Source organism: Molothrus ater, chromosome 8 (assembly GCF_012460135.2).
Source record: "Molothrus ater isolate BHLD 08-10-18 breed brown headed cowbird chromosome 8, BPBGC_Mater_1.1, whole genome shotgun sequence".
NCBI classification, from domain to species: Eukaryota; Metazoa; Chordata; class Aves; order Passeriformes; family Icteridae; genus Molothrus; species Molothrus ater.
The window spans coordinates 30,280,834-30,306,758 of record NC_050485.2 but is presented as its reverse complement, the minus strand read 5'-3'; the positions used below and the strand labels follow the sequence as shown (position 1 = coordinate 30,306,758).

General features: G+C 41.3%; 1 protein-coding gene and 1 non-coding gene across 2 annotated transcripts in view; both read left to right on the top strand.

Annotated features, from left to right (window-relative positions):
* Positions 1 to 524: 524 nt before the first annotated feature.
* Positions 525 to 25,925, top strand: part of EIF3A (eukaryotic translation initiation factor 3 subunit A) — a 29,100-nt gene continuing 3,699 nt past the window's right edge. Inside the window, exons 1-19 of the mRNA XM_036385531.2 lie at positions 525 to 629; positions 4,254 to 4,444; positions 4,647 to 4,783; positions 6,604 to 6,767; positions 7,798 to 7,997; positions 8,494 to 8,702; positions 9,179 to 9,350; positions 10,293 to 10,397; positions 11,169 to 11,267; positions 11,947 to 12,063; positions 12,429 to 12,614; positions 14,729 to 15,076; positions 15,311 to 15,415; positions 17,145 to 17,258; positions 17,534 to 17,656; positions 18,377 to 18,530; positions 19,456 to 19,640; positions 21,361 to 21,449; positions 23,867 to 24,654. Of these exons, the coding sequence (XP_036241424.1) occupies positions 581 to 629; positions 4,254 to 4,444; positions 4,647 to 4,783; positions 6,604 to 6,767; positions 7,798 to 7,997; positions 8,494 to 8,702; positions 9,179 to 9,350; positions 10,293 to 10,397; positions 11,169 to 11,267; positions 11,947 to 12,063; positions 12,429 to 12,614; positions 14,729 to 15,076; positions 15,311 to 15,415; positions 17,145 to 17,258; positions 17,534 to 17,656; positions 18,377 to 18,530; positions 19,456 to 19,640; positions 21,361 to 21,449; positions 23,867 to 24,654 (3,535 nt within the window). The 5' untranslated portion in view covers positions 525 to 580. The remainder of the gene's footprint in view (positions 630 to 4,253; positions 4,445 to 4,646; positions 4,784 to 6,603; positions 6,768 to 7,797; positions 7,998 to 8,493; positions 8,703 to 9,178; positions 9,351 to 10,292; positions 10,398 to 11,168; positions 11,268 to 11,946; positions 12,064 to 12,428; positions 12,615 to 14,728; positions 15,077 to 15,310; positions 15,416 to 17,144; positions 17,259 to 17,533; positions 17,657 to 18,376; positions 18,531 to 19,455; positions 19,641 to 21,360; positions 21,450 to 23,866; positions 24,655 to 25,925) is intronic.
* On the top strand, positions 11,619 to 11,751 carry LOC118688606 (small nucleolar RNA SNORA19). The gene has a single exon (XR_004980488.1). It is a non-coding gene; the product is annotated as a small nucleolar RNA SNORA19 (small nucleolar RNA).

Below are 25,925 nucleotides of genomic sequence, written 5' to 3'. Positions count from 1 at the left end.
CACCTCCCCTTGTGATAGGAAGGAGAATAAAATGGGAAAGATCGCGGGTTGGGCTAAGAACAATTTACTAGAAGCAGATAAAGAATAGGTAAACGATCAGTAAGAACAATTCTAATAACAGAGTGTGCGAGACAGACGAACGACTCACACGGGGCCCAGCGCCACCCGACCGCCTCCCCGGTAACCCCCCTGTGCCCCCGGTATCGTTTAAGGCTCGTTCGGACAAAGGGCTTTGTGCAGCTCGCCCCGCGCTCCCCTCACGGGCCCGATCTCCCCATGACCCCACCTCACGATCCCTTCAGGGTCGTGGTCCCAATCCCCCTCCCGCTTTTCCCGCGATTTCCCCACGATCCACTCCCGGTCCCTATCCCAACGCCCCGTGGCTCCGGTGCCGGTCCGGCCGGGCGGCCCGCGCGCGCGCCGGGCGGGGTTTCCGCTTCCGCCGCCGCGGCCGTGGCGGCGCGCGCGGGCCCCTTTCCCTCCCCTTCCCCTGGCGCTCCCTCCCTTTCCGGCCGCGCGTGCCGCCTGGCTGGAGCTCGGAGCCGCCGCCGCCCCGTGAGGAGCCGCCGCCGCCGCCATCATGCCGGTGTACTTCCAGCGGCCCGAGAACGCCCTGAAGCGGGCGAACGGTCAGTGCGGGCCGCGCCCACACACACGCAGCGCCGGGTCGCCTCCCGCTCCGCTCCCCGGCTCCCGGCCGCGCCCGCCCCGGGACCCCGCGGCCGGGCCCGCCCGGGAGAGCCCACCCGGAATCCCCCGGCGCTGAGCGGAGGCTGCCAGGGAGCGCTTGCCCGGGAGCGCTTGCCCGGGAGGGAGCGGGCGGTGCGGCGGCAGGCGCGGGGAAAGGGCCGGGCAGGCCGGCGCGGCCGTGCCGCATGGCGGAGGGGAGGCAGGCCCGGCGGACGCGGGGAGCGGGCCCGGCCCCGCCTCCCGCTCCCCTGGGCCCCACGGCCGCCTCCGGGCGGAGGGGGAGCCGCGGCGGCCGGGGCTGGCACGGCCTCAGCCCGCCGGCCTCGGCATGAGCGGGCCGGAGCGCGCTGCCCTGCCCGCGGTGATCGCACAGCCGGGCTGATCCCGGGCCCTTGTGGGCTCCGTGTGTTGTATCCCGTCCTTCGCGTGACTCCGGTGAGAACGCAAAGGGTAAAACTCCCTCGCTGCTGCACGGGCTGGTAACACTGGTTTGTCCCTAGAAGACCGACCGAGAGAGACAATTCAGCCCTGTAGCCGTTGCTTTCTGACTGCCACATAAAAGCTGGACTCGTTATATTTATCAGCTGGCTCATTTCGGGCCAAACATATGGCTTTGACGCTTCTGTTTTTTATAGTATCCTATTTTAAGCCCTTAGCAAGACCATTTAGACTGATCATTGTCACAGGGCTGATCGAAAGATGACACTTAAAGACATCCACAACTTAGAGATGATTTATGGGTCTTTAAATGACAGCAGGAGAGGCTGTGTGGTCTGGGGACTCTGCATTATTCAAGCACTTAGCGTAACAAGAAAATGTGAAAGTACTGCACATTCTCAAGATTTTTAATCAAAAATTCATTGTAAAAATCTTTCCCAGAAATATAAAAAGATGAAAGATAAAATCAGCTTCAGGCAGCATTCAGGGATGAAGATGTGTTGTGTCAGTCCTTGCACTGGAAAAGATGCACGTACCATAATATATAAATTTATTTATAATTGGAAATTCTTGGGTAAGGAAGTGATATTTGGTGTGCAAATCACATTTCTGGAATATTGACTTTAAACTGCTCATTATTATTATTGTTATTGATGCTTTCCAGGTATTTAAGTTCACATTTCTTATACTGCTGCAAGTCTGCTAAGTTGTATTGAAGTGAAGGAGTGGAGCTGTAGGGGGTGTTCTCCAGACAGATGCTGGCAATCCTGAATTTCAGTGGACTGAATGGAAAACATGACAAGCAGTGTCAGCACTTACAAACTGCAGGGGCTCAATCTAACCACAGCCAAGCATATTAAAGGGTGGAAAGTCATACCTAAGGCAGATTGTGTGTTGCAGGAAGCAGTTTAATGTTAAACTGGCATTTTTAATGGGGACATTCAGTGCAGTTTCCAGAGTTTCAGTGTGTGTTTTATAAGTAAGGCTCAAGTGAGCATTAGAAGCACTTCATGTTCTCAGTGACTTCAACATTCAGAGGTGATGTTTGGAAATACGAAGAGCATGAAGGAGTTTAAGTGTATACAGATATGTAAGAAAAGTGTTTTTATAATTGATAAATGTAGGTCAAGGCCAACCCTCCGCTATTGTTATATTTGGCATTGCTTTGTACTCAGGGATGTAATGCAACTTTAAGGAGTGTTTTATTGTTGCAGATACTAAGCCTGCTCACTGTTAGAGATACTGTAAAGCACTTAACATCTTTGTCACCTCTTGTAGTGACATGTTTTCTCAGATTGAAAACGGAGTTTAATTCAGGATTTTGGGTTAGCAGCAGTAGGTGAGTTGTTGATGTGTATCAGCTGGTTCTTGACCACTCAGCTTCAGTTACAACTCTGGATACCTGTTAGCATTTTAAGTAGTATAAAAGAACAAAACTAGTAGAAGGTAACTCTTACAGCTACTTAGGGACTCAGCTTTACAGTTTATATGTTACAGACCTGAATTTCCATAACTTACAGTTCCTACTGCAGAGCTTGGCATTGTGTGCTGTAATTGGTTCTTCAGGTTCATTTTGTGCTTTTACTGAAGTGTCTCTTAAATTAGCCTTAATTATTTGACTTACTTGTAAGAACCTGCTTGGCCAGAGTTAATTAAAAGTTTCAAAACAACATAAATTAATTTTGTGCTTTGTCTAGTTGGTTATTGACCACTGAGCACTGTGCTTGGAGTGCCCTGGCATTGTTGCAGGATCAAACTTGCCTTTCAAGTTTATTTTCATAAATAAAGTGTAAAGCTCAACAGTAATTGTCTCAAAAGCAGCTCTGAGATAGAAGAGCAGTGTAAATTATGGGATGGAGGGTAGCTTTATTAAAATTCCCCTGGTGAGTAAAGTTCTGCTGGGTACTGCCACACGGTAACTTTGATTATCTTCAGTTGTATCACGGTGCTTTCTCTAGAAAGGAGCTTGCTCATCTTCTGCCAGCTCATTATTTGCATAAACTGATCCATGAATATGAGCTGTTGTGGTCCTTAAATTAAAACCACTCTGCTGCTTTCAGTCTAAACCTTTTGCCATGTTTAATGTCAAATTTGAGATTCCAGAACTTGGAGGAAGCTCTGTGATGTCTGAGCCCCTGGAGCAGGCCCCTACTTTAACAGTTTCTGCCATTATTTCTTTAGGAATGAGTGCTTTCCAAGGCACTTCATGGCAGTACTGACTCCACCCCTCAGCCTTTAAGAACAGGCATGTTTCCTACTGGCTGTACTTGACCTCCCTTATCTTTTAAACCTGTTTGCTTCCCATTCTGTGTGTTCATTTCTCGTGCTGTTCTGCAGTGCAGAGTTCATTCAGAGTAGGGGCTGTGTGCATGTGGGTCGCTGCCTCAGTGTTTCCAGTGGGTGGTTTGCTGTGTTTTGTGCAAGGCAGAATGTGTGGGCTATCAGAGGTGGGAGTTGCTGTGATGCTGAGAGCTCCTGTTAATAACAGCAGCTGCCTAGGAAGGAATAAATGGAGCACTGGTTTCAGCAGCAAGGCTGATCTAAAAACTGTCTGACCCTTCAACTAAACTGCAGCAGCTTTTAATGTAACTTCTGTAAACTGAAGTGCTAAACCATTCAGGAGTTTAAAACAACAAATGAACAACTTTGCTGAGTGAAGTTTTTTTCCTTCCTCTCCTTCCTTTCTCCCTCCCTCACCTGAGAGCAGTACATTCAGTCACATTTGTGGTATGTTTTATACCTTGCTAAATGCCCTTGGTAGGTGCTGTATCCCCAAGCCTCCTGGTGGGTATTCCTTGTCCTTGCTGAAACCAGGATGGTTAAAACTGGATGTGTGCATTTATACACATTCATGTGTATGAAGTGCTCAGTCATGCCTGGATGCATGGAGAGACATCTCTGCTGTCCTGAAATTCCCATGTAAATTTCCTGGTCAACATTTGTTTGCCAGTTATGTCATTGAACGACTGGCACTGAGTTGCCAACATTTTTGATCTGGCCAACTAAATCAAACCATCAATACACTCTGGGTAGAGTTAATTAAATACTGAATGTTTCCTGTGTTAAGCATAAAAAAATGGATCTTCTGGTGTGCAAGTTTTTGCTAACTGGGATTTTACTTTCAGAATTTCTTGAGGTTGGCAAAAAGCAGCCTGCCCTTGATGTTCTCTATGATGTTATGAAAAGTAAGAAACACCGAACATGGCAGAAAATCCACGAGCCAATTATGCTGAAGTACCTGGAGCTCTGCGTGGATCTGCGCAAGAGCCACCTGGCAAAAGAAGGATTGTACCAGTACAAGAATATTTGCCAGCAGGTATGGCTTTTGAGTTTTTATTGTGTGTATTTATAGCAAGCGTGGTATCTGTCAGCTGATAGAATCTAAAAGTAACTGATTTGTCCTGAATTAGGATTAATCTGCTTTTTAGATGTTCTTGGGTTTGTAGCAGTTACATTTTAAAAGATATGTTGCCTGTTGTGGGTGGAAACATCTTCCCATTTTTTTGCCTTTGGTGTAGGTTAACATCAAATCCTTGGAGGATGTTGTTCGAGCCTATTTAAAATTAGCTGAAGAAAAAACAGAAGCAGCTAAGGAAGAATCCCAGCAGATGGTACTGGACATAGAAGACTTGGATAACATTCAGACTCCAGAAAGGTGTGCAGCCTGTCTTTAAAATGTAGCAATTCACAGAAAGTATCCCTAATTTCATTTGCAGAGCTGAGATAGAAATGTGGTAGACTTGAAATGGAATACTAGTGGTGTTCTAGAGGTTTTAAAGATAGGGATAAAGGCAGCAATTCTACATTGAATAAAAACCTGAGTAAAGAAAGTAAGCAGTAAGAAGTAGAAAATCTAGGTGCAGTGGGAATGGTTCTGGGAGTTGGGTCACCACTTTCCAGTGTCTGCTCAGATCTGCATCTGTAGTGGTTTTGGAGAGTTTATTATGGTAAACTGATCATTACTAGTTGATGTAGAAATGCTGTTAATTATATCAGACCAATGTAATTCTTGTGTGTGATAGCCTCCATTTCTTCTCTCCACATTGTGCACCTACAAACAAAAGGAAGTGTTACTTTATACTTGCTTGGTTAAGTGATGAGGTAATAGAAGAAAGAACATTATATGTACAGTCAAGAGAGAATTAATAGGATAGGTAATGGTGATAGAATGGTGATAGAAATGATAAAAAATTGGAAGAAATGACTGAATATTTGTCTTGCATAGGAATAGAGTTGTAGTAGTCAAATAATACTCAAAAACCTGCTCTGTATTACATGTTAACAGCAAAACTCTCTAGTAGAAGTTGGTTGCAAAAAAGAGAAGGTGACAGACGTGTCTTCAATAGGGGGCAGTGCCATTCATGTTATTTCAGTGCCTGAAATTGTTATAGAGGAATCCACTAATAGTTAAACAGTGAAGATTTACTGACCTCTCTTTTCCTTGTTCTCCTTTCTATAACAGAGGACTAGAGAATGGATCTTTTCAATCACACTTCTCCTCTAAACAAGCACAGTTTCCTTAGTGTTTTTTAGGTCCTGTTTTCTAGACTTCTCATGCTTTTTTGCTGGATTCACCTCTTGATCTGTTAGAGAAAGCACTGGTGATGTGTCATGTTCAATAGTTTATGTAGTACCCAAGGATGACAATTAGAGCTGCAAATGGTGTAGTAGAAAAGATACAAGAGTTGAGATTTTATATTAAAAACAGTTCAAAAAGAATTTTCAAAATGAAGGCTTAGGGAAGATGTTTTTTTGTGAGTTAAACATGTTGAATGGATTGTTTAGCAGAAAGGGAGCATATGAGACATAGCACTGAATTGGTCTCAGTGTCTTGGGAATGCTTTCCCCTGCCTTATATTCCTGTGGTGAGGGAAGCTCTAAATGCAAGATTATTGTATTACTTCTGATGTATTTAATCATCTTTTTCATGTCAGAATTTGTAAAGGATTTGAAATGCTAATGTGAGTATTCTGGTTTCTGATGTGTGCAGATCATAACACAGCATTTGTGTCACATGTCAATATGAAGTGAACTCTGGCAGCAGTGCTGGTGACTAAAAGGGAAGTGTCAGCAAGTACTAAAGTGTCTGCATTGGCACTGATACTTGACTCTAACAGAGGTACAGGACACAGCTCCCTGCTAGGAAAGGGAAGGTGAAGGTCCTGGAGTTAGTTTCCTTTGAAGGATACAAGCTTCTGATGTCTTACCTCTGGAGCTTGGACACGTCAGTCATATATGCAGTGGCCAAAGTTTGAAACTTAAAACTTTGAAATAATTATCTATGTCCTTTAAAAGAAAAGAGAGCAGTCTGAGGGACCAGTTTGAAAATAAGCAATAGACCTTCAGCAGCAATTAGCTGTTCAGATTTTTCCAGACTCATCTTAGAACCTGGTAAGAAAAGCTGATGAGAAAGAATTATAGGGAATAAACCATTTCTCTTTTTTCTCTTTCCTTACCCCACTGCCCTGACTGAAGTGTTCTTTTGAGTGCTGTGAGTGGAGAAGACACTCAGGATCGTACTGACCGCCTGCTTTTGACACCCTGGGTTAAATTTCTGTGGGAGTCCTACAGGCAGTGTTTGGATCTTCTCCGAAATAATTCTCGAGTAGAACGCCTGTACCATGACATTGCACAGCAAGGTAGGTGCAAAAGATGGAAACTTGAACTGTAATGATGTGGTGTGTCCCCCTGAAGGGGAGGGGAACATCAAGATTTGTAGATGCATGTGGTCAAAAGGAACAACAAGAATCAGAGGGTCCTTGAAAGCTTACATAGTTTTAGTAGTGAATGACACCCTTGGCTTGAAAATTGGTGTGTTAGTCCCAGTATAACCCACATAAGTGGGTTTTGGGTAAAGGGATAGGGTGGAAGAAGAGAGGGTTGAATTAAAGAGAGGGTTAGAGAGAAAGAATGGGAGGGTAAAAGAGAGAAGTCACCAGTCCTCAGTGTTGATCCAGCTGATGGGGGTGTCCTGGGGTGTACACACACCTGGGCTTGACCTTTTTATAGATTAATTTCTCACTTGTTATGCAAATCCGTTCTCCTGTTCCATCTGTTCTTCTGGACCTTTCTGGAAATGGGTTGGAGGGCTTCCAGGGTTTTGGGTGGTCTTGATCCCCCTCTACAGTCCATCCCCTCTTCTTGACGTCTTTCCTACACTTGTGTTGTGCTTATCTCTGGAAGCCAGAACAAGGACTGGTGTTTGAGAATTATGGGATTAATGACAGGGTTTTTGTCTGTGTCGTGTCCAGTCATTTGAAAGCTTCGTTTGACGTTACCATCTTTAGATGACTTGAGAATTTTTCCCCCACATTTTATAAAGCCAAAACCTGAATTCATGCCATTCACAGGATTTTGTGTGCTCTTAGTTCAGACTAAAAACTGGAATCACTACATAAATTAGAACATTTTTAAAGAGACTTAAAGTATTCCCTTTGCTCTTTAATCTTAATTATGTGGAAACATCTTCATCTTTTGAGGTCAAGATGAAAATGCGCTGCATTGTCACTTACTCATTATGTGTGACAGATTGTATCATCTTTGAGATGTCTTTTGACTGCAAATGAAGATTTTTTAAGTGTACTGATTTACATACTTGAATCCCATTTAGAAGTACCCGTGAAGTCACCATTAGTGAACATTTTCCATTTCCATCATTCCTTTTTGCAGCTTTCAAGTTCTGCCTGCAGTACACGCGGAAAGCGGAGTTCCGCAAGCTCTGCGATAACCTGCGCATGCACCTGGGGCAGATCCAGCGGCACCACAACCAAAGCACAGCCATCAACCTCAACAACCCTGACAGCCAGTCCATGCACCTGGAGACCAGGCTGGTGCAGCTGGACAGTGCTATCAGCATGGAGCTGTGGCAGGTATGCAGCAGGGCTCCCCGTCACGCTTGGTCTGCAGCCTTGCCAGAATTTTCCCCAAGCTGTTCTTGTCTCATGGTACACGCAGCAAGATGAAGAGAGGATAAGAGCTGAAGAATAAAGTTTTAATCTCTAGAATATTGAGTGCTTAGTCTGGTGTTCCTGCACAGCATTTCAAACCAAGCTTTGATGGTAGAACTTTGAGAGATTTTTTGTTTGGCTCCCTACCCACCTTGGTTTGTAGCTTGAAAATTGGAATGAAACAAGTTTTCAAAAATACCAACTTCTAAGCAGATAGTTAAAGTGAGTATGTCCAAATAATTTATTAAGAAAAAAGTATTTAATTTCATGTAGCTGACAAAACTGAAGATCACAGCTTTCAGTAGTATTAAATATTTTATAGTCTTATAACCTATAATAAATTTACATTTTTCCTTTTTTATGATGTTGCAAAAAACTTCCTAACAATGGTGTCTTTGGTTGTTTTGGGATTTTTTAGGAAGCTTTCAAAGCAGTGGAAGATATTCATGGACTATTTGCATTGTCTAAGAAGCCACCCAAACCACAGCTGATGGCAAATTACTACCACAAAGTTTCAACTGTCTTCTGGAAATCAGGAAATGCTCTTTTTCACGCATCCACCCTTCACCGCCTTTATCACTTATCAAGAGAAATGCGAAAGAATCTCACACAAGAGGAGATGCAGAGGTGGGGAAAGATACTTGCTGTGATCTTAGAATCTACTTTTAACCCCCTAGGTTCAAAAATAAACTAGATTGTACCCAAAAGAAGCAGATGACGTGTATGGCTATGAGCAGCTCTGCCTAAATTTGCCAGTACTAATTGCCTCAAAAGAAAGCTAGAGCAAGGAGGATGTTTTACAAAGCTGCAGTGTAAGTATTTTGAACATTAGCATCACCTTAGTTAAGCTTCCTTCTCTTTACTGAGAAGATATGCAAGTCAATAAATATCTGGGGGTTTGTTTTCTTTTTCTCTTTTGAGTGGTGGTATTTTCCTCACAAGATTTCACTGTTTCCTCTCATGCTGTAGTTGGTGTCTCCTCTGTTATTTCTGGTGTTTTTACACAGTTTTGCATCATGGATGCTCCCCATTCCTCTCTTGACCTGGTACATACATGAACAGGAATTACTAAGTGTTCTCTTGCACTTCTGCTTTTTCACCAGGATGTCCACTCGAGTCCTTCTGGCAACGCTGTCCATTCCAATAACTCCAGAGAGAACTGACATTGCTCGTCTCCTGGACATGGATGGAATCATCGTGGAGAAGCAGCGGCGCCTGGCCACCCTGCTGGGGCTGCAGGCGCCCCCTACCCGGGCCAGCCTCATCAATGACATGGTGGGCACTAGGGCTCAGCTCAGCAGCTTCTTAGTGCTGAGTCCTGCTCCTTCTAGAGCACTCTGCTTAGCTGTGGGACAGCAATTTTATAGCTAAAACAGCTGTGTGGGTAATTGGAACTTAATTGCAGATTCACAAGGAGTGTTTGGAAATGGCAGTGGTAATGAACACTTGTGTGCAATTCAGTGGAGTCTTTAAATAGTGATTAGAAACACTGAGGGGTCTGAAACATGTTGTGATCTAGAACTTTGGAGTTTTTTTCCAACTCTGAAGTGTGTAATTAACTGAACCAAGTGCTTATTTTTCTGTTTTAAATGTATTTTGGATAAGCACAGGCCAGATGTCAAATGTTGGATCTAAGTGATTATGAAAACTTCCTTGTGTTTAATTTGAAGGGATGTTAGATTTATCTTTTTTCAGACCTCCCCCAATGCTCATAAACAAATTAGACATTAAGTAATGGGTATTTTCAGAGAATGTTTGGATTTCTTGCAGTCATTCGCGCTCATATCTAAAATTTAGGTTCAAAGCTCATTTTACAATTTGAATTTATTCGTCTTGCAGCACCTCTCCAGTCTGCCTCAAACCCACAATTTAAGGCTTCAGAAATTTAATAATGAACAGAGATGTGTGGTTTTAGTTTGGATGTGGGCCTGTGTTTGTGTAGTAGGCTTGCGTCTTAGAAATGGCTGAGGATGGCACTCTAGTCTGTTTAGATTGCTTGTTTTTTGTCTACTTTCCCATTTTTAACTACATTTAATTGATGTAGTGTAGAATTACTGTCACTGCAGTTAAGAATGTAATGAAAAATACCTAGTTTCCTGTACTAAAAACCACATCTGTTTCCTGTTTAACTTGTTGAATATGAAATTCTTAAAGCATTAACTATTGGTTAATACTGTATTTATGTTGGGATCTTTGGATTTTTTTTGTTGACTGTAGGTCAGGTTCAATGTAGTGCAATATGTTGTCCCAGAAGTGAAAGAACTTTACAATTGGCTTGAAGTAGACTTTCACCCCCTCAAGTTGAGTGCCCGTGTCAGCAAGGTAAGGTTTTTGTAGCTCTGTGTGTGTAGTAATTGGTCTTGACTAATAGTCTGTTATTTCAGTATTGATTTGTGGTAAATATCAACCACCTTTTTCTATTGCCTGGTTTTTCAATAGTAGCCTTGATTTGGTGAAGTTCCATTACCATGACATGTGCATGGCATGTGCACAGGTTACTGAAATAGAATGAAAATTCACTCAGGTCTTTTGGGTGCTATTCAGAGGGCTCCATGAAGGTGCAGAGTTTTGGGAATGTGTCAGAAGGTTTTGTTGGTGGAGATGATACTGAGTTAATTTTGTTTAAAGGTTCAAAATAAGAATACTGTGTGCACACGTGGGCATATGCTGGCAAGTGGGTTGTGTGCTAAGTGGAAAGATGAACCAATGACTGGTTTTACTATTAAAAGGTAGAGTGTTGGGAGGTAGAATAATGTGAGAGCTGTTGATTAGATTAGTGTAAATTCTGCAGTTGATGTAGCACATCATGTTCTTTTTCTTTGATAGTGGGAACAAAGATATTTGAGGTGCTAAAAAGAACTTGAAGGTAAATTAGCAGTGTGGTAAATGTTGCCAGTACTGTCAGTCGCCTTCATACAAAAACTGTCAGCTCTCCTTTGTAACTGTAAGTGTTCTGATCAAAGGATGCACTTCAGTAAAACAGTATCTGGACAGAAGTGCTCTTGTTTTAAGAGTGTAAACCAGAAATGTTACTTTAATGGTGAAGTTTGTACAGGTCAGTGCAGATAGAGTAACTTTTCAGACTTTTGATAGGTTCTGAACTGGGTGAAGGACCAAGCTGAGAAGGAACCTGAGCTGCAGCTGTACATTCCTCACCTGCAAAACAACACCATCCTTCGCCTTCTGCAGCAGGTATGAGTAAAGATAGTGTATGTTCCTAATATACATAAGCTAGATAGAATATGCTTTGGAGGAAGATTAAGTTGAAAACTTTAATGCTGAAATAATTTTTCCTTCTATCAAATAGAAGACTGATTTTCAAATACATTTTTCTAATATATAACCCATATCTTCAGTTGGTGCATAATTTAAATACAGCTATAGTAGATATACTTGATAGTGGGGTACAGTGGTGTAGTTTCTTCTCTAGACTTTCATCATTACTTCTCTTTGGAGTAAGGTCAGGGAGGGAAGTTTTTCACTTTGGTTTTTAGTTTCTTTTTTTTCTTTAATTGTATTTGTATCTAAGTTTTTTTTTATAAAATGCACATTTCATTGACCTGCTTTCGTTGCCAGTGATGAGCAGTGTTATTTCTGGTGTGCTAAAGAAATAGTTGAAGGCTAATTAGCAGCATAGCTGGATGTAGTTACTGCTGCCAGTCTCCTTCATACAAAGCAGCCATTCAAGAATGGAGTTTAATCTGAATACAATACAGAAATAGAATCCTCAAACAGTATTTGCAACTGCATTCATATGTATACATTCATTTATTGACAATTAAGCGAGTTAACTTTAAGGCCTCTACAACAACTTCTACTTCTGATTTCTTTTTATTGAGGAAAAATACATGATGTTTCTGTTCACATTCAGGTGGCCCAGATTTATCAAAGCATTGAGTTTGCTCGTCTGTGCACCCTGGTTCCCTTTGTGGATGCTTTCCAGCTGGAGCGTTGTATCGTGGATGCGGCCAGGCATTGTGACCTACAGGTGAGGGCTGTACAAAGACTGTCAGTCATGTCTGGGGTCATGTGTATTGCATGTGATAAAAAGGAACTGCTTGACAATGTGGAGGAAGAGACAAGAGTGATTTGTCTTTCAGTGCTCCTTTCATTGAGTCATTGAAAGTTCAGCCTCTTCCAGTGATTCTGGTTTTGTTGTTGTTAGGGTTTTTTTTTTTCTAAATCATAGAAATTAACCTTCATTGACAGCGCTATTTTTCTCCTACTAATTTTTTTAAGTTATTTCTGCTTAGAGCCTCTCTTGACTCATGGTGGTCATAGGCAGAGCAACAGAGGAATTGTTCAATAAAAAATCCAGTCCTTTTTCTTCCTTTTTTTTCTGTTTTTACAAAGGTTCGCCTTGATCACACAACCCGGACACTGAGTTTTGGTTCAGATTTGAATTACTGTACTAGAGAGGATGCTCCCCTGGGCCCTCAGCTGCAGAGCATGCCTTCTGAGCAGATCAGAAACCAGCTGACTGCCATGTCCTCAGCTCTGGCTAAGGCTCTTGCAGTCATTAAGCCTCCTCACTTAATGGTAAGTCGTTTAAAGTCTTAGGAGAATGTTGACAAAGCTTATATTTTAATGAATGTGTTTTCTCAGATTAGACATTTTACTTTCCTTTTTTTCAGCTTAGTGGTAATCAGTTTTTTGTGCTTTTAAAGAAGTCATTCTTAAAAGCACTCAGCTAGTTAGTTTCTGGTCATAACCAAAATATGACAATATGTACACAAGAGGCCTGAATTTAAAGTTTCCAGTCTTGCAAATACCAGGTCTAGGATATAACAAATAATAACTGTCCCATATGTGAGCCTACAGAGCTAGGATTTGTTTAAAGTTTTGTATGCATTTTTGAAAATCCAAGAGCCTGCTTCATTTATTCTTCCTGGAGAAACTGCTGTTTTGAAAAACCTGGAATGCAGCTTTATAGAACAAAAACATCCCACAGCTTAAGAACTGACCTGTCTTTGTCACTTCTTTTCCTCCTCCCTGGGGCTCTTGGCTTCAAGGTCAGACTCATATTTCAGGTTTTCCAGAGCTCTGTAACAACGAGGTGTAAATCAGTCTCAAATTTCCAGCATGCTTTCTTCATGGCAAATTAAACCTTCACTTCTTTCACTAGAACACTGATAATTTTTTCATTTGTTTCAGGTTTATGAAAGATTTCATAGCTGATGCTTTAGATATTTGTTGCATAGGCAAAAAAGGCTGGTAACAACATGTCTATGTTAGATTCTCTACAGATTGAAATACTAAGTAATATTCTTAAAATCTAAATGCAGAGCATAGAACTGTATCACGGCACCCAATGCTCACTTTGTTTTATGTTAGCTTAACCATACATTAGTGTTTAAGATAAAAATATTTTTATATAGGTTTTCCCTTAAAAATATTTGATTTGTGATGAGTATTAGATTGTTATTTTGAAAGAAAAAACATGCTTTAACTATATATCCATTGATAGACATGGCAGTTAGTCTTGCACTTGACATCTTAGTAGAGTTAGTAGCTGAATAAGACATAAATCCTCCTCATTTAACCCATTAGTGGTCATTACACTTGTATAATTGGAGAACAGTATCAAGGTTAATATCAATCTGTGTGGTTAGAGAAGCTGCAGAACAAGTTGATATCCTTTTTTCCTTCACTATTCAGGTCAAAACCTTCCATTTTTGTCAGTTGCTTAAAAGCTTTTGATTTGTCACGTTTCTAATAATTCACAAAACCATTAGATTTGTCTAAAGCTTTTTACTTTGGTGTTTCTGGCCCCTCCATTTAGCTTTCAATGCATTCAGATCTGCAGCAAAGTATGGATGTTTCAGTGTTTTCGCTGAGTGCCCTAGAAGTGACAGGTTACTAAAAATATCCCTGTGGGTGCTCACATTTCAGGAGTAGCACGGCTAGGGGAGTGTGGGAGCTGATTTGGGCTGCACTGTTTGGCTGGACTCATGGAAATGGGCAGCTCCCTGAGCAGGCACAGTGACACCTCCTTGTGTGTACAGCATGAATGTCCACAAAGAACTGTGGGGGTGCTCTGGGCAATGCTGGGGGGTGGGAAGGCTGCTTAAAGAGCAGTCTGTGTCCTAGTGTCTAGAATCCTAGTGTTTTTTATAAGGTAATGAAAATGCTTTTAAATACAATGTTTAAGTTGTCGACTTACTTTTTTATCATCTCACAAATAGTGTTATGTGTTAATTAGGATACATTTTTCTTCTGTTGGTGTGTTTGGAAAATAACAAAATTTAAAAGAACAGCTTTTGTGGTGATATGCTTGTAAACACATACAGAGACAAACAAGATTGGCCCACGCACTCATTCCAGTCAGAGATTTCAATATCAATGACATCTGGGTGTACAATATTTTTGGACAGGAAAAATGAAACTGTCGTACCCAAGCTATGTTGCAGAATATTGTGTTTTACAGACAACTTTCTCCATGTGCACTTGATTCTGGGCAGTTGGCACTGCCTTGGATGCCACTTGGATGAGTGGTTAGATTTACCACTACAGCTGTACTTCCATTCAGTTGGCAAGTTGGGAGGATAGAATTAATTAACTTTGCATTTTTCCTTGAGAAGCACTTGTTTTGCTTACTGCCTTTTTGAAGAGGGATTGTTTACATCCTTGTCTTATTCTCAATTTCAATCCAGCAAGAGAAGGAAGAACAGCATCAGCTGGCAGTCACTGCCTTCCTAAAAAATTCCAGGAAGGAGCACCAGCGTATCCTTGCACGCCGTCAGACCATAGAGGAGAGAAAGGAGCGCCTGGAAAGTTTGAACATCCAGCGAGAAAAGGAGGAGCTGGAGCAAAGAGAAGCAGAACTGCAGAAAGTGAGGAAAGCTGAGGAGGAGAGGCTGCGCCAGGAGGCAAAGGAGAGGGAGAAGGAGAGGATCCTGCAGGAGCATGAGCAGATCAAAAAGAAAACTGTTCGGGAGCGCTTGGAGCAGATCAAGAAGACTGAACTGGGAGCCAAAGCATTTAAAGATATTGATATTGAGGTAGGGGATTTATTGTTGCAGTGGGGAGTTATTTTGTTATTTCAGTGTTACATTGCTGGGCTGCCTGAGCTTCATAGGTTTGTACTGCAACTGGTCTTGTAGTCTCTCTTAAAAATGAGACAATTAACTTTAGTTCTGGGTTTGGATGGGACCCCTTTTTACTTGGGGGAATAAAGACTACCTTTTGTGGGAGTTTTGTCTCCTTTTTGTATTGATAACTTTACTTGGTTGTAGGATCTTGAAGAATTGGATCCTGACTTTATTATGGCTAAACAAGTGGAACAACTGGAAAAAGAAAAGAAGGAACTTCAGGAACGACTGAAAAATCAGGAGAAAAAGGTACAAAGTAGGAAGGGTAAAAATGTCCATAAAATTTTTTAGTGAATGTGATCTGTGTTGATACATATATGTGCATACACACACACATATATATATATAATAGTGGTGTTGGAAATGTTTGAAACTAAAGAAAGGTAAATGTATTATATACCAGTTGGGTCTCTGATTTCAGTGCAAAATTTAATGTTCTGATTAATGGAGTTAATTTGAACAAGGACCCTTAAGCTGGATGTGAACTGAGTCTTAGTTGGGAAGACTTGTAATTAAAAAATGTTCAGAACAGATTAAATGTTCAGAGGAGAGGCCGTGACGGAGAAGCGAAATGAATTAACGGTGTTAGTCCTCACTGAAAGAAACTCCACTGCTAGAGCCCTCCTAGATGATAGAAAAGGATCTGTCTGAAACGTGGGTAGCTATAAAAGTGTGAGAAATGTGTAGTAATAAAGAGAAACAGATGACCTGGGCAAGGTGAAACTCAGCCAGGGCTTCCTGCTCTATTCAGGAATGAAACAGGGTTCTGTGGTACAGTTGGTGACTTGGGTCACTTAACATTGGTTTGAAGAGAAATGGCTAGTAGAAAGTGGAAGGTTAGTTAAAAAGGTTCCAGTGAGGACCTTTGACACTGCAGGTCTGTAAAGCTGTTCCCTGCACTGGACAGAAGAGCAGAAAATACATTACCAGTGGAATTAGTGGTCACTTGAGTGAATACGATCTACCTGAGAAAGTCAGCACAGCTTCTGTAAAAGGAATGTTAGCAAGGGCTTCCTCTTACTGGTTCTCTGAAGCTGTCAAAGCAAATATATGACTAAGGCTGATCTGATGGGTGCAACTAAGTTGATTTCAAAAAAAAGCTTATTCCAAAGCTCTTCACAAAAAACCCCAACTTAGTAGCGTGACAAAAGGAAGTCTTTGAATTATATTCTGGTTAGATAGATTTAAAACTTTATATAGGGAAAACTGGGGAAAGAATTCCTCAGTCTTTGGCTTTCCATTCTTTGCTAGCAGTGAGAACTTGGTTCTTCTGCATTTTGAGCAGTGTCTGCAGTTCTGGTCTCTTTATGTCTAAAAGGATGTGGCTGAACTGAAAGTCTGACAAGAGGCCAACAAGAATTATCAATGATGCAAATTAACTTCTGTGAGGGAATTGTCTTTGTAAAATAGTACCCCTCTGTCTGACAGATTTCTAGAGAGAGGATGTGGTGCCAGTCTGTAAGAGTGTACCTGTTGTAAGAGCTACTGGTGGGAGCAATTGTTCTTGCACTGCCTGCAAGGGGTAGTGGAGTGAGAAGCATCAAATGAAGCCAGCAGGAGCAGTGTTCAGAGCTGTTTGTAGGTAGAAGTTTGATCTTCATGCTGTGAGCCACAGACATGCAGGAGTTCTTTCCAAAGTCCATTGTTGTATATGAAAAGCTTTGAGCTCAGGACAAGAGAGGAAATCCACTGTTTAAAATATAAAAATACTTTCAACACAGAAAATGCTGGGAGCTGAAAATGGATGATGCTGAGAGAGAATTATGATGTGCCTGTCTCCATTCGTGCATCCTTGCCTGGGAGTACACTTTGTTAGTTGCCAGTGGCAGAGGGAGGTTCTTGGTTAGGCTGACCTTAGATGGTCCAGTGTGGTTGTTGCTATTTTGCCATAATATATCAGCTATATTGGAGAAGTCTCCAGAAGTCAGGGGTTTATGTGTGCACTGTGTCACACTAAAGATGTGTTACCTTTACTCAGATTGACTACTTTGAAAGAGCGAAGCGCTTGGAAGAAATTCCTTTAATAAAGACTGCCTATGAGGAACAGAGAGTGCATGATATGGAGCTGTGGGAGCAACAGGAAGAAGAAAGGGTAAGAATTTTTTGTTCAGTTGATAAAGTGCATTAGCAATGCATGAAAAATAGTGGGGTTTGCACTGTTTTCTTTTTCCAAAAAAGAAAGAAAGATTAAAATCTTTACACAAATTCACAGAATTGTTAGCTTTGTGCTTTCACTGTTTTAGTGGACAGTAATTTCTTCTGTCTTTGCTTTGAAAGGGGAAGAGAAAAATTTCACTTTCTAGTGGCTGGGGTAGATTGAATCCAAATGTATAGTGAAGTTATACTTTGTATATTTTCTGTTTTCAGATCACCACCCTGCAGCTGGAGCGTGAGAAAGCCCTTGAGCACAAGAGCAGACTCTCCAGGATGTTGGAGGATAGAGATTTATTTGAAGCCAGGCTCAAGGCATCACGACGAACAGTGTATGAGGTACGTGAGATGTGGCATTGCTAACAAAGTACACCCTTAAAGTGAGAACTAAAACTGATTCTTCATCAAAGTAGAAACAAATTAGTATTTAAAATGGTTCAGAACTGTGGAATTGCTTATTTTCTGCTTTGACTTTTAAATTAAATTTCTTGCACCTGTTCCTAGGTAGTATCACTTAAAATTTTTGACAGTTTCTGGAATAGCTAATATGGAAAATAAAAGAGAAGCTAAATTGTTTATTTCATTACAGGTGTTAGTAAGGGATCACTGGGTGTCATATAGGCAGGCAGCTGTATCTGCCTGTTTATAGCTTTGAGTATTTGGGTATGTTGCAGTAAAATCTGGCTTTACCCAAAGAAAAGCAGAAGAGGTGTTACGTTGATATAAATTAGTAACTGCGTATTATTCTTTGCAATAATATTTGGGTAATACGTTTTAGGTATAGATAAATTATTATTTAGGCAATTCCATTCTGAAAAAGCAGATAAAGGACTAATACTGTACATGATGATTTGATTGTTTCTTTCTTCTACACTGGACTATATTCTTTTATACAAAATACAGAAGAGTTTGGCATGCCAAACAGGTCATTTTTCAGTGGAACAAAAGTAACGTTGCAGTTGTTTTGAGTTTCTGTGTAGCTTTATTTAACAATTGTGTAACTGCCTGGCTGTCAGACATTAGAGTGTGGTGTTCTGAGGTGTCTTGTTGGTATTTCAGGATAAACTCAAGCAGTTCCAGGAGCGGTTGGCAGAGGAGCGGCGGAACCGTCTAGAGGAACGCAAGAAGCAGCGCAAAGAGGAGAGACGGATCACTTACTACAGGGAGAAGGAGGAGGAGGAGCAAAGGCTACGGGAGGAGCAGCTGCTTAAAGGTGGGATTGAGAACCCTTCATCCTTTCCACCCTTGAGCCTTCCCATTTTGTAACACAGCTAGTGTCTGGCTTTCCTGTTTCATGAGTTTGGAGGAAGTCTTTTCAAATTCCAGTTGTTGCACCTTCCTTGCTTACCTGTGCAGCACAGAAGGAAGACAAAGCTTTTTAGATCCTAGACATGAGTGAAGGAGGAGATAAAGTAAGGGAGTCTAATCTAATGAAAAAATGAGTCTTTGATTTTGGCCTATAGTTGGAGTTCTGGTGACTTGTTTGTGCACATCTTAAAGAACATTGGTATCAGATCAAGAACTCCAAAATTGTAAATGACTCACACACCTTTCCTTGTGAATTGTTGTGTCAGATAGCCCTAATAGCCTGTTTCAGGGCTTTAGAGGAGAAGAAGTGGTTGGCAAACTGCAGGATGAATTTCTGCCCTATTTGTCAATTGGAGGTTGAAGATTTTATGTATCAGAGTTCATCACAATGCAGTATTTAAAAAAAAATACAAAACCAGAAGCAGCCATGAATATCAAATTTCTGAGACTGTTAGCTGATTTTTTTGTTTGATGTGTTCACAGGAAGGATCCTCTACCATGTTTGAGGTAGTTGCTGATATTTTAGTTGCTACAGTTGTGGTTTGTACATTGAGTTAACATACAGGTATTGTAACATCTTCTTTCTTGCTAGTTGTTCCAGATGTGTCATTAATGGATGTATCTTTTCCTATTGCTTTTGAGTTAGGCAACTTGCAGAAAACAGGCTCTGTGGTTAGCTAAACACATCATACAAAATGCTTGTATTTTTAAGTGCTTATTTTTTATAGCGTCCAAGGGGAGAGATTGTGTTGTGGAACCCTTCTGTAGATGCAGCAAAGTAATGGAATTTGTGTTGTTAACAATTTCTCTGTGTGTTTGCAACTGTGCAGAGCGTGAGGAGAAGGAGCGCATCGAGCGCGAGAAGCGCGAGCAGGAGCAGCGGGAGTACCAGGAGAGGGTCAAGAAACTGGAGGAGCTGGAGAAGAAAAAACGGCAGAGAGAAATGGAGATAGAGGAAAGAGAGCGCCGCCGAGAGGAAGAGAGGAGAGGGCTGGATGACCCATTTTCAAGGAAGGTGGGTAATTCCTGCAGGTTTGTTTCTTTCTGACTGCTCCTTCTTCAGTAGTTTATTTGAAATAAGGTGTTAGCATTGCAAAGTCATAGGTTAGTTTATTTATTTATTTCTTAAGTTATAATGTGAGTGGCTAAATTAATAATTAAATTACTGTCACTTAGTTTCAGCTCACCATCAGGATCTGGAATCTCTAGTTTAGCAATAAAGTAAAGTAAAGAAAATACTTAGAAACTAAGATATCCAAGCTGTTTAAAAACTAAATTAATAAAGACTAAAATGAATATTGGACAAAGTTTTCTTTAATACAAAAAGAAGGAAAACTATTGGAAGCAAGTGCAGTGACTCATGCAAAAGTCAGAAATTCAAGTGGATATTGAAGGAAAATTCCCCCCAGATTAAACATAAAAGCACAGTTTTGTATTTTATAAGAAATATGCAATAACATTAAACCAAGATATGTGTGCAACTTTCTCTTTACAAATATAACTTGGGTTGGGAGAACTTGTTACCCCAACCCAACAGGAAATTAAACAACAAAAGTTACTTGGAAATGTTTAATGGTTTAAAAGAATGTAATTAAATACCATAAGCCTTCTACACTCCCACTTTTTCAGAACTTACCTTTCAATAGAACTAGTTTTAAATTTCATCCCCCACAGCCTTTCTCTTTGTTTAATACATATTTCATTGAGGAACACTATGAAGATAAGTTATCAGCTTATATAAATTGTTTTGACAGTCTGTCAAGTAAATAATCATGATGGGTATTTTTCACATAAGAGGTCTCCTATCTGTGGGCACTTGATTATATGGAAAAGCTGGCCCAGGTTGTGAGAGAGATACCTGTACCACTCCAGAAATTCCATTTGCAGTTTTGGGATTCTTTGCTCACCGTTGTTATTTGGGGCCATTTCAAAAGCATTTAAGGAGACAAAGTAGTGGATATACAAGATCTTGGTTAAGCCATATTGATGAATAAAAGCACTTTTCAAAGAGGGGTTTAAAACTGGAATGCCCTTCTTATAAAGACGTTGTGTGATTATGTGAAATCAGGTATTTTGGATGGTTTAGCTAAGTAGTTTTGTGTGGTGGAATTAAGGCATAAAAATCCATTTAAATGGTTTGTCTGGCAATGGAGAGAGACATTTTAACTTTATTTAAAAAAATACAGATTGATTATTGCTCTGCCCTGCAATCTGTGTGAATCACCAATACCTCACCTCTTCTGTGCACTGAGGAATTGGGAGCAAAATTGTTCTTGCCACAGAGAGCTTTCTGTGTATTCAGTTACATTTCCTGATGAGATCAGAAAGCACAAAAGCAAATAATTACTTAAGGTCATTCCTGTTTTATAAAGGCCCAGGAAAAGTGAAACTGTTAGAACATCTCTTTTGTGTCAACAGGTAGTGGCTGTGGCTGACTGTAGCTGTTGTTCAATAATTTATACACTTCTCTTAAACTTTTTAGTGTATTTTCATATATCCTACCCTGCTGGTAAAGTGTGTGGCACAAGGGGAACCATGTTTTTGTTTGAACTGCAGCAGAAACAATAAAGTCAGTTAAAACCATACTTTAGTTACTCAAACTCCTGACAATTCTGCGTTCTGCAGTGTGACAAGTGAGTTTTTAATGACATAACACGCTTGAGAGTGAATTATATGTTGAAAATCTTTGTTTTAAACATTCAAAGAGAATGTTCCTAATTTCTCTTGGCATGCAGGAATCTCGTTGGGGTGACAGGGAGTCAGAAAGCTCCTGGAGAAGAGGAGGGGAGCCAGAATCTGAATGGCGTCGAGCACCAGTGGAGAGGTAATCAGGGCTTACCAAGCCCCAGTTACATTGGATCAATGTAGGCTCCCATTTTGGTGCTAAAGCTGCACTAACTGAGTAGCATCTCATGCCTCTACATCTCTGAAAGTTACCTTCTGTTAAAAAGTTGCTTTGTAAGGCTCTCAGAATGAGAGAGAGGTTTTATCTTGGAACCACGTTCAGATAACATTCCTGTTTTATTTGGCTTAGATATGTGAAGGCCAGCAGACACCTTCTGTGTGTGATAAAGAATATCCTTCCTTGGATTCCTTTTTAAATTAACAACTTCTCTCCCACTCAAACATTGGTGTCAGTTCTGTAAATACAGAATGGAGAAGGATGACAAGCAAGTACAGTGTTCCTGTACAGAGATTTTCCAATTAGAAAACTGATAGTAACTGTGCAAGTCCCAGAGTAAGCCACAGAGCAGAAAACACATGCCCGAAATTAAACTAAGTTCTGAAGAGCTTTATTGAACAGGGAGGGATAGATTTCTGAAGGAAGAATATTATGAATGTAGTTTGAACTTTAAAAATATAAAAAAATCCACACTTGTTTACATTTATTTTGGATATGCTCACTAATAATGAAAACTGTTTATACAGTTGTAGAAAACAAGATTTTTTAACATTTGTCTGTTTTTCTGCTTCACATCAGGATGAACTGTAGCTAAAAATATTTCTGATGGTGCACATCTAGTTGTTCTTAAAAGCCTGTGCTGATGGAGATAACACTGCTGATTCCAGTTGGCAGTATGTTTTATTGCTTAATTAGCCTTGTAGGTAGATAGATTTTTGTAAATGTCTAACCCTAATTTCCAATACAGCCATTTAAATCCATTACTGCTTGCTCTGACTCCATTGGAAGCAAGTTTATTGACTCTTTCTCTCTCTAGTAATTTCTTATAATGTTTTAGAAGGGCATGATCTCTATAAACAAAATAGAATTCCATCTTTCCTTAAAAGCTGTGTTGCCATTCTTGGTAGTGATCCACTTTGTCATGAACTGCAGAATCTAACAATTGGATCAAACTGTTTTATGAAGCCTTTCAGTACAAATATATTGCATAAGCTGTGGTGCCCCATTCCTGGAAATGTTCCAGGCCAGGTTGGACAGGACCTGGGATAGTGGAAGGTGTCCCTGCACATTGTAGGGTGTAAAATGAGATGATCTTCAAGGTCTCTTCCAACCCAAACCATTCTGTGATTTTGTGAAGTGTTTAATTTTATTTGTATGCTTCAATGGATTTGGTTTTTTCCACACAGAGTGATGCAGCTTGTCTTAGTCATTTCTCATTCAACTTTCTAGAGATGGATTAGAGTAGAGGTAGTTTAAAAGTAATAGTTTAAAATTAGATTTAAAAATCCTAGACCCTGAGACAGTATCTGAATGAATTAAATACTTGTTCATCTGATAAACATTACAACCATTCTTCTACATGTCTTTTATGGTAAAATAATCAGATTTTTCAAAGGGAAATATTATCTAATTTGAATCTAAATGGAAATTAACAATCTCCGTGTCTTGGTTTTTACCTCACAGATCAATGATAATTGCATTCTCTCTTATTCTTCCAAACCCAGGAAATGCACTGTGTGCAATTCCTCAAAATTCTCAAGACTCTTGAGTTGTCACAAACTGTTGTCTCTCTGTTCTCACCTCTTCAAGTCCTACATCTGCTGTTTTGTAGCAAGTCGTTGCTAGTTTTTGTTTACATTTTAGTAGCATAGTGGATTTCTAAACCTTGGGATGTTCTTTCTGTTGTGTTTTGGTTTGGGTTTTATTTTTTTTTAATCCATGAGGTTTAACCCCAGTGCTGCTTCTCTGCTTCTGCCAAGAAGCAGGTACCAGTACATTTCTGGGATGTTCTATTTCTTGTTTATTTTTTTTTTCTTTTATTGCTGAGGAATGTTAGTTTCCTGAAATAAATTAATGTGGTGACAAAAACAGGGTTTATGGTCTAAATGTATGTTTAAAATCTTGTAGACGGTAGACTTAATGGTATGTAGGGGTTGGCATGTGCTTGGAGAGAAGGATACTTAATTGATGGTTGTGGGGTTATTTTGTATTGATTCTTTCAGCTTGGGTCAAGTTTGCCAAATTAGGCTTGGTGTAGAAGCCAGCCCTCTTCTCTGTGGTGTTGCAGCAGATAACCAACAGGGGACTGTCCAAACTGTAGCTTGAAAGGAGATGATGAACTGCTGAGTCTTCACTGAAGCTGTAGGAACAGTGACCTACTGCTTTCCCATAGCAATGGAGGGCGTTAAAAGGTGCATTTTGAAACTGCACACTTTGTGTCTGGAGCCACTCACCAAGAGGGTGCAGTCAGAAATGGGCCCGAGGGTTTTGATGCTGTTGATGTAAAGCTTTCCTGGATGTCACCTTCCACTTTTCAGTCATTCCCTGTGGTTTTGCAGAGACTGGCGTCGAGGAGATCCACGAGACGATGAGCGACCGTTCCGCCGCGGGGACGATCTGCCCCGGCGAGGGGACGATCTGCCCAGGCGTGCTCCTGCAGATGACAAGGAGCGTCCTCCAGAATCAGCAGAGGACAGGCCACCTAGACGGGAAGGGGACGAGGACAGGCCCCCGAGGCGAGAAGGGGATGAGGACAGGCCCCCCAGACGTGGCTTGGACGAGGACAGGCCGCCCCGGCGTGGTTTGGATGATGACAGAGGAAGCTGGCGAGCTGCAGATGATGACAGGGCCCCCAGACGTGTCCTGGATGATGACAGGCCCCCCAGACGTGTCCTGGATGATGACAGACCCCCCAGACGTGTCCTGGATGATGACAGACCACCCAGACGTGCCCTGGATGACGACAGGCCTCCCCGGCGCGGCTTGGACGATGACAGAGGCAGCTGGCGCGCGGCAGATGACGACAGAGGGCCCCGGCGCGGGCTGGATGACGAGCGGCCGCCCCGCCGGGCCCTGGATGAGGACAGGCCCCCCAGGCGTGCCCTGGATGATGACAGGGGCAGCTGGCGGGCTGCAGATGATGACAGGGGGCCCCGGCGCGGGCTGGATGATGACAGAGGGCCCCGGCGCGGGCTGGATGACGACAGGATGGCCCGGCGGGATGAGGACAGGGGACCCTGGCGCAACACGGACGATGACAGGCTCTCCAGGAGAGACGATGACAGGGGCCCGTGGCGTGGCGGTGAGGACTCCAGGCCAGGTCCCTGGAGACCGTTTGGTAAACCAGGTAAAACACAGAAACAATAATCCTCCCTCCAAAGTGTGTGTTGTCCTCATAGATAGGAGGTGTAACATACTTGATACCAGAGGTGGGAGAATCAGGCTCTGAAAACATCTAGATTAATTTGGCTTATGTGGACACTCCTGTGATGGTGTTCACAGGGGTCTGAGGATGAGGGAAGAGACGAGGATCTGACTCCATGTTTCAGAAGGCTTGATTTATTATTTTATGATATGTGTTATATTAAAACTATACTAAAATAATAGAAGAAAGGATTTCATCAGAAGGCTGGCTAAGAATAGAAAAAGAAAGAATGATAACAAAGGCTTGTGTCTCAGACAGAGAGTCTGAGCCAGCTGACTGTGATTGGCCATTAATTAGAAACAACCACATGAGACCAATCCCAGATGCACCTGTTGCATTCCACAGCAGCAGATAACCATTGGTTACATTTTGTTCCTGAGGCCTCTCAGCTTCTCAGGAGAAAAAATCCTTAGGAAAGGATTTTTCAGAAAATATCATGGCTACACACTCCTCCACTTAGCATAATTAAACCTTTTCATTTGGTTGAATTAAAAATTTGCTTGTCTGGAAGATACGTGATGGTCACACACTTAACACTGGTCACCTCCCTGTGTGCAAAAGCAAAATATGCAGTTGAATGCTCTGCTGGGAGCATTCTCACTAGATTAGCACACCTTGGACTCTTTCCCTACCACTTCCATGTGTCTGAAGTTAATCTCCTTCTAAAGGAAGATTTTGATACTTCTTTCAAGTGGGTGTGGTTTTGAAAAGCACTTCCAGTGTGTACAGAGATAAAGTTTTTAACATTCCCTTTTTGTTTTTAACCCTTACTGAGAGTCCTGTTTAGAGCAGAGCTTGGATTAGATGACCTTCTGAGGTCCCTTAAAATCTGAATTACTCTGTTCTTGTATTGTTTATTTCTATTTTAAGTGTCATTGGTGGTGTCTAGAGCTGTTTCTGATTCTTTTCAGAACTGTTGATGACATTTGAATGTTAGATATTATTTTGATTTCCTGGTTCTTTTCACTTAGGTATTGGCAGGCACCATGTCAGCTTTCATAGACACTAATTATATAATCCAAACATTTAGAAAACTTACTATAAATATCAAAACTTGCATTCCAGTTTTTCCTATTTAAAGCCAAAGCAGGCTACATAATAAAGAATTCCCATTCATAAATAACTGAGCAGTACTGCAGAGTGCACTGTGTTAAGTGGATGGTAACAAAAGTCACATTTTAAAGTAGTGCTTT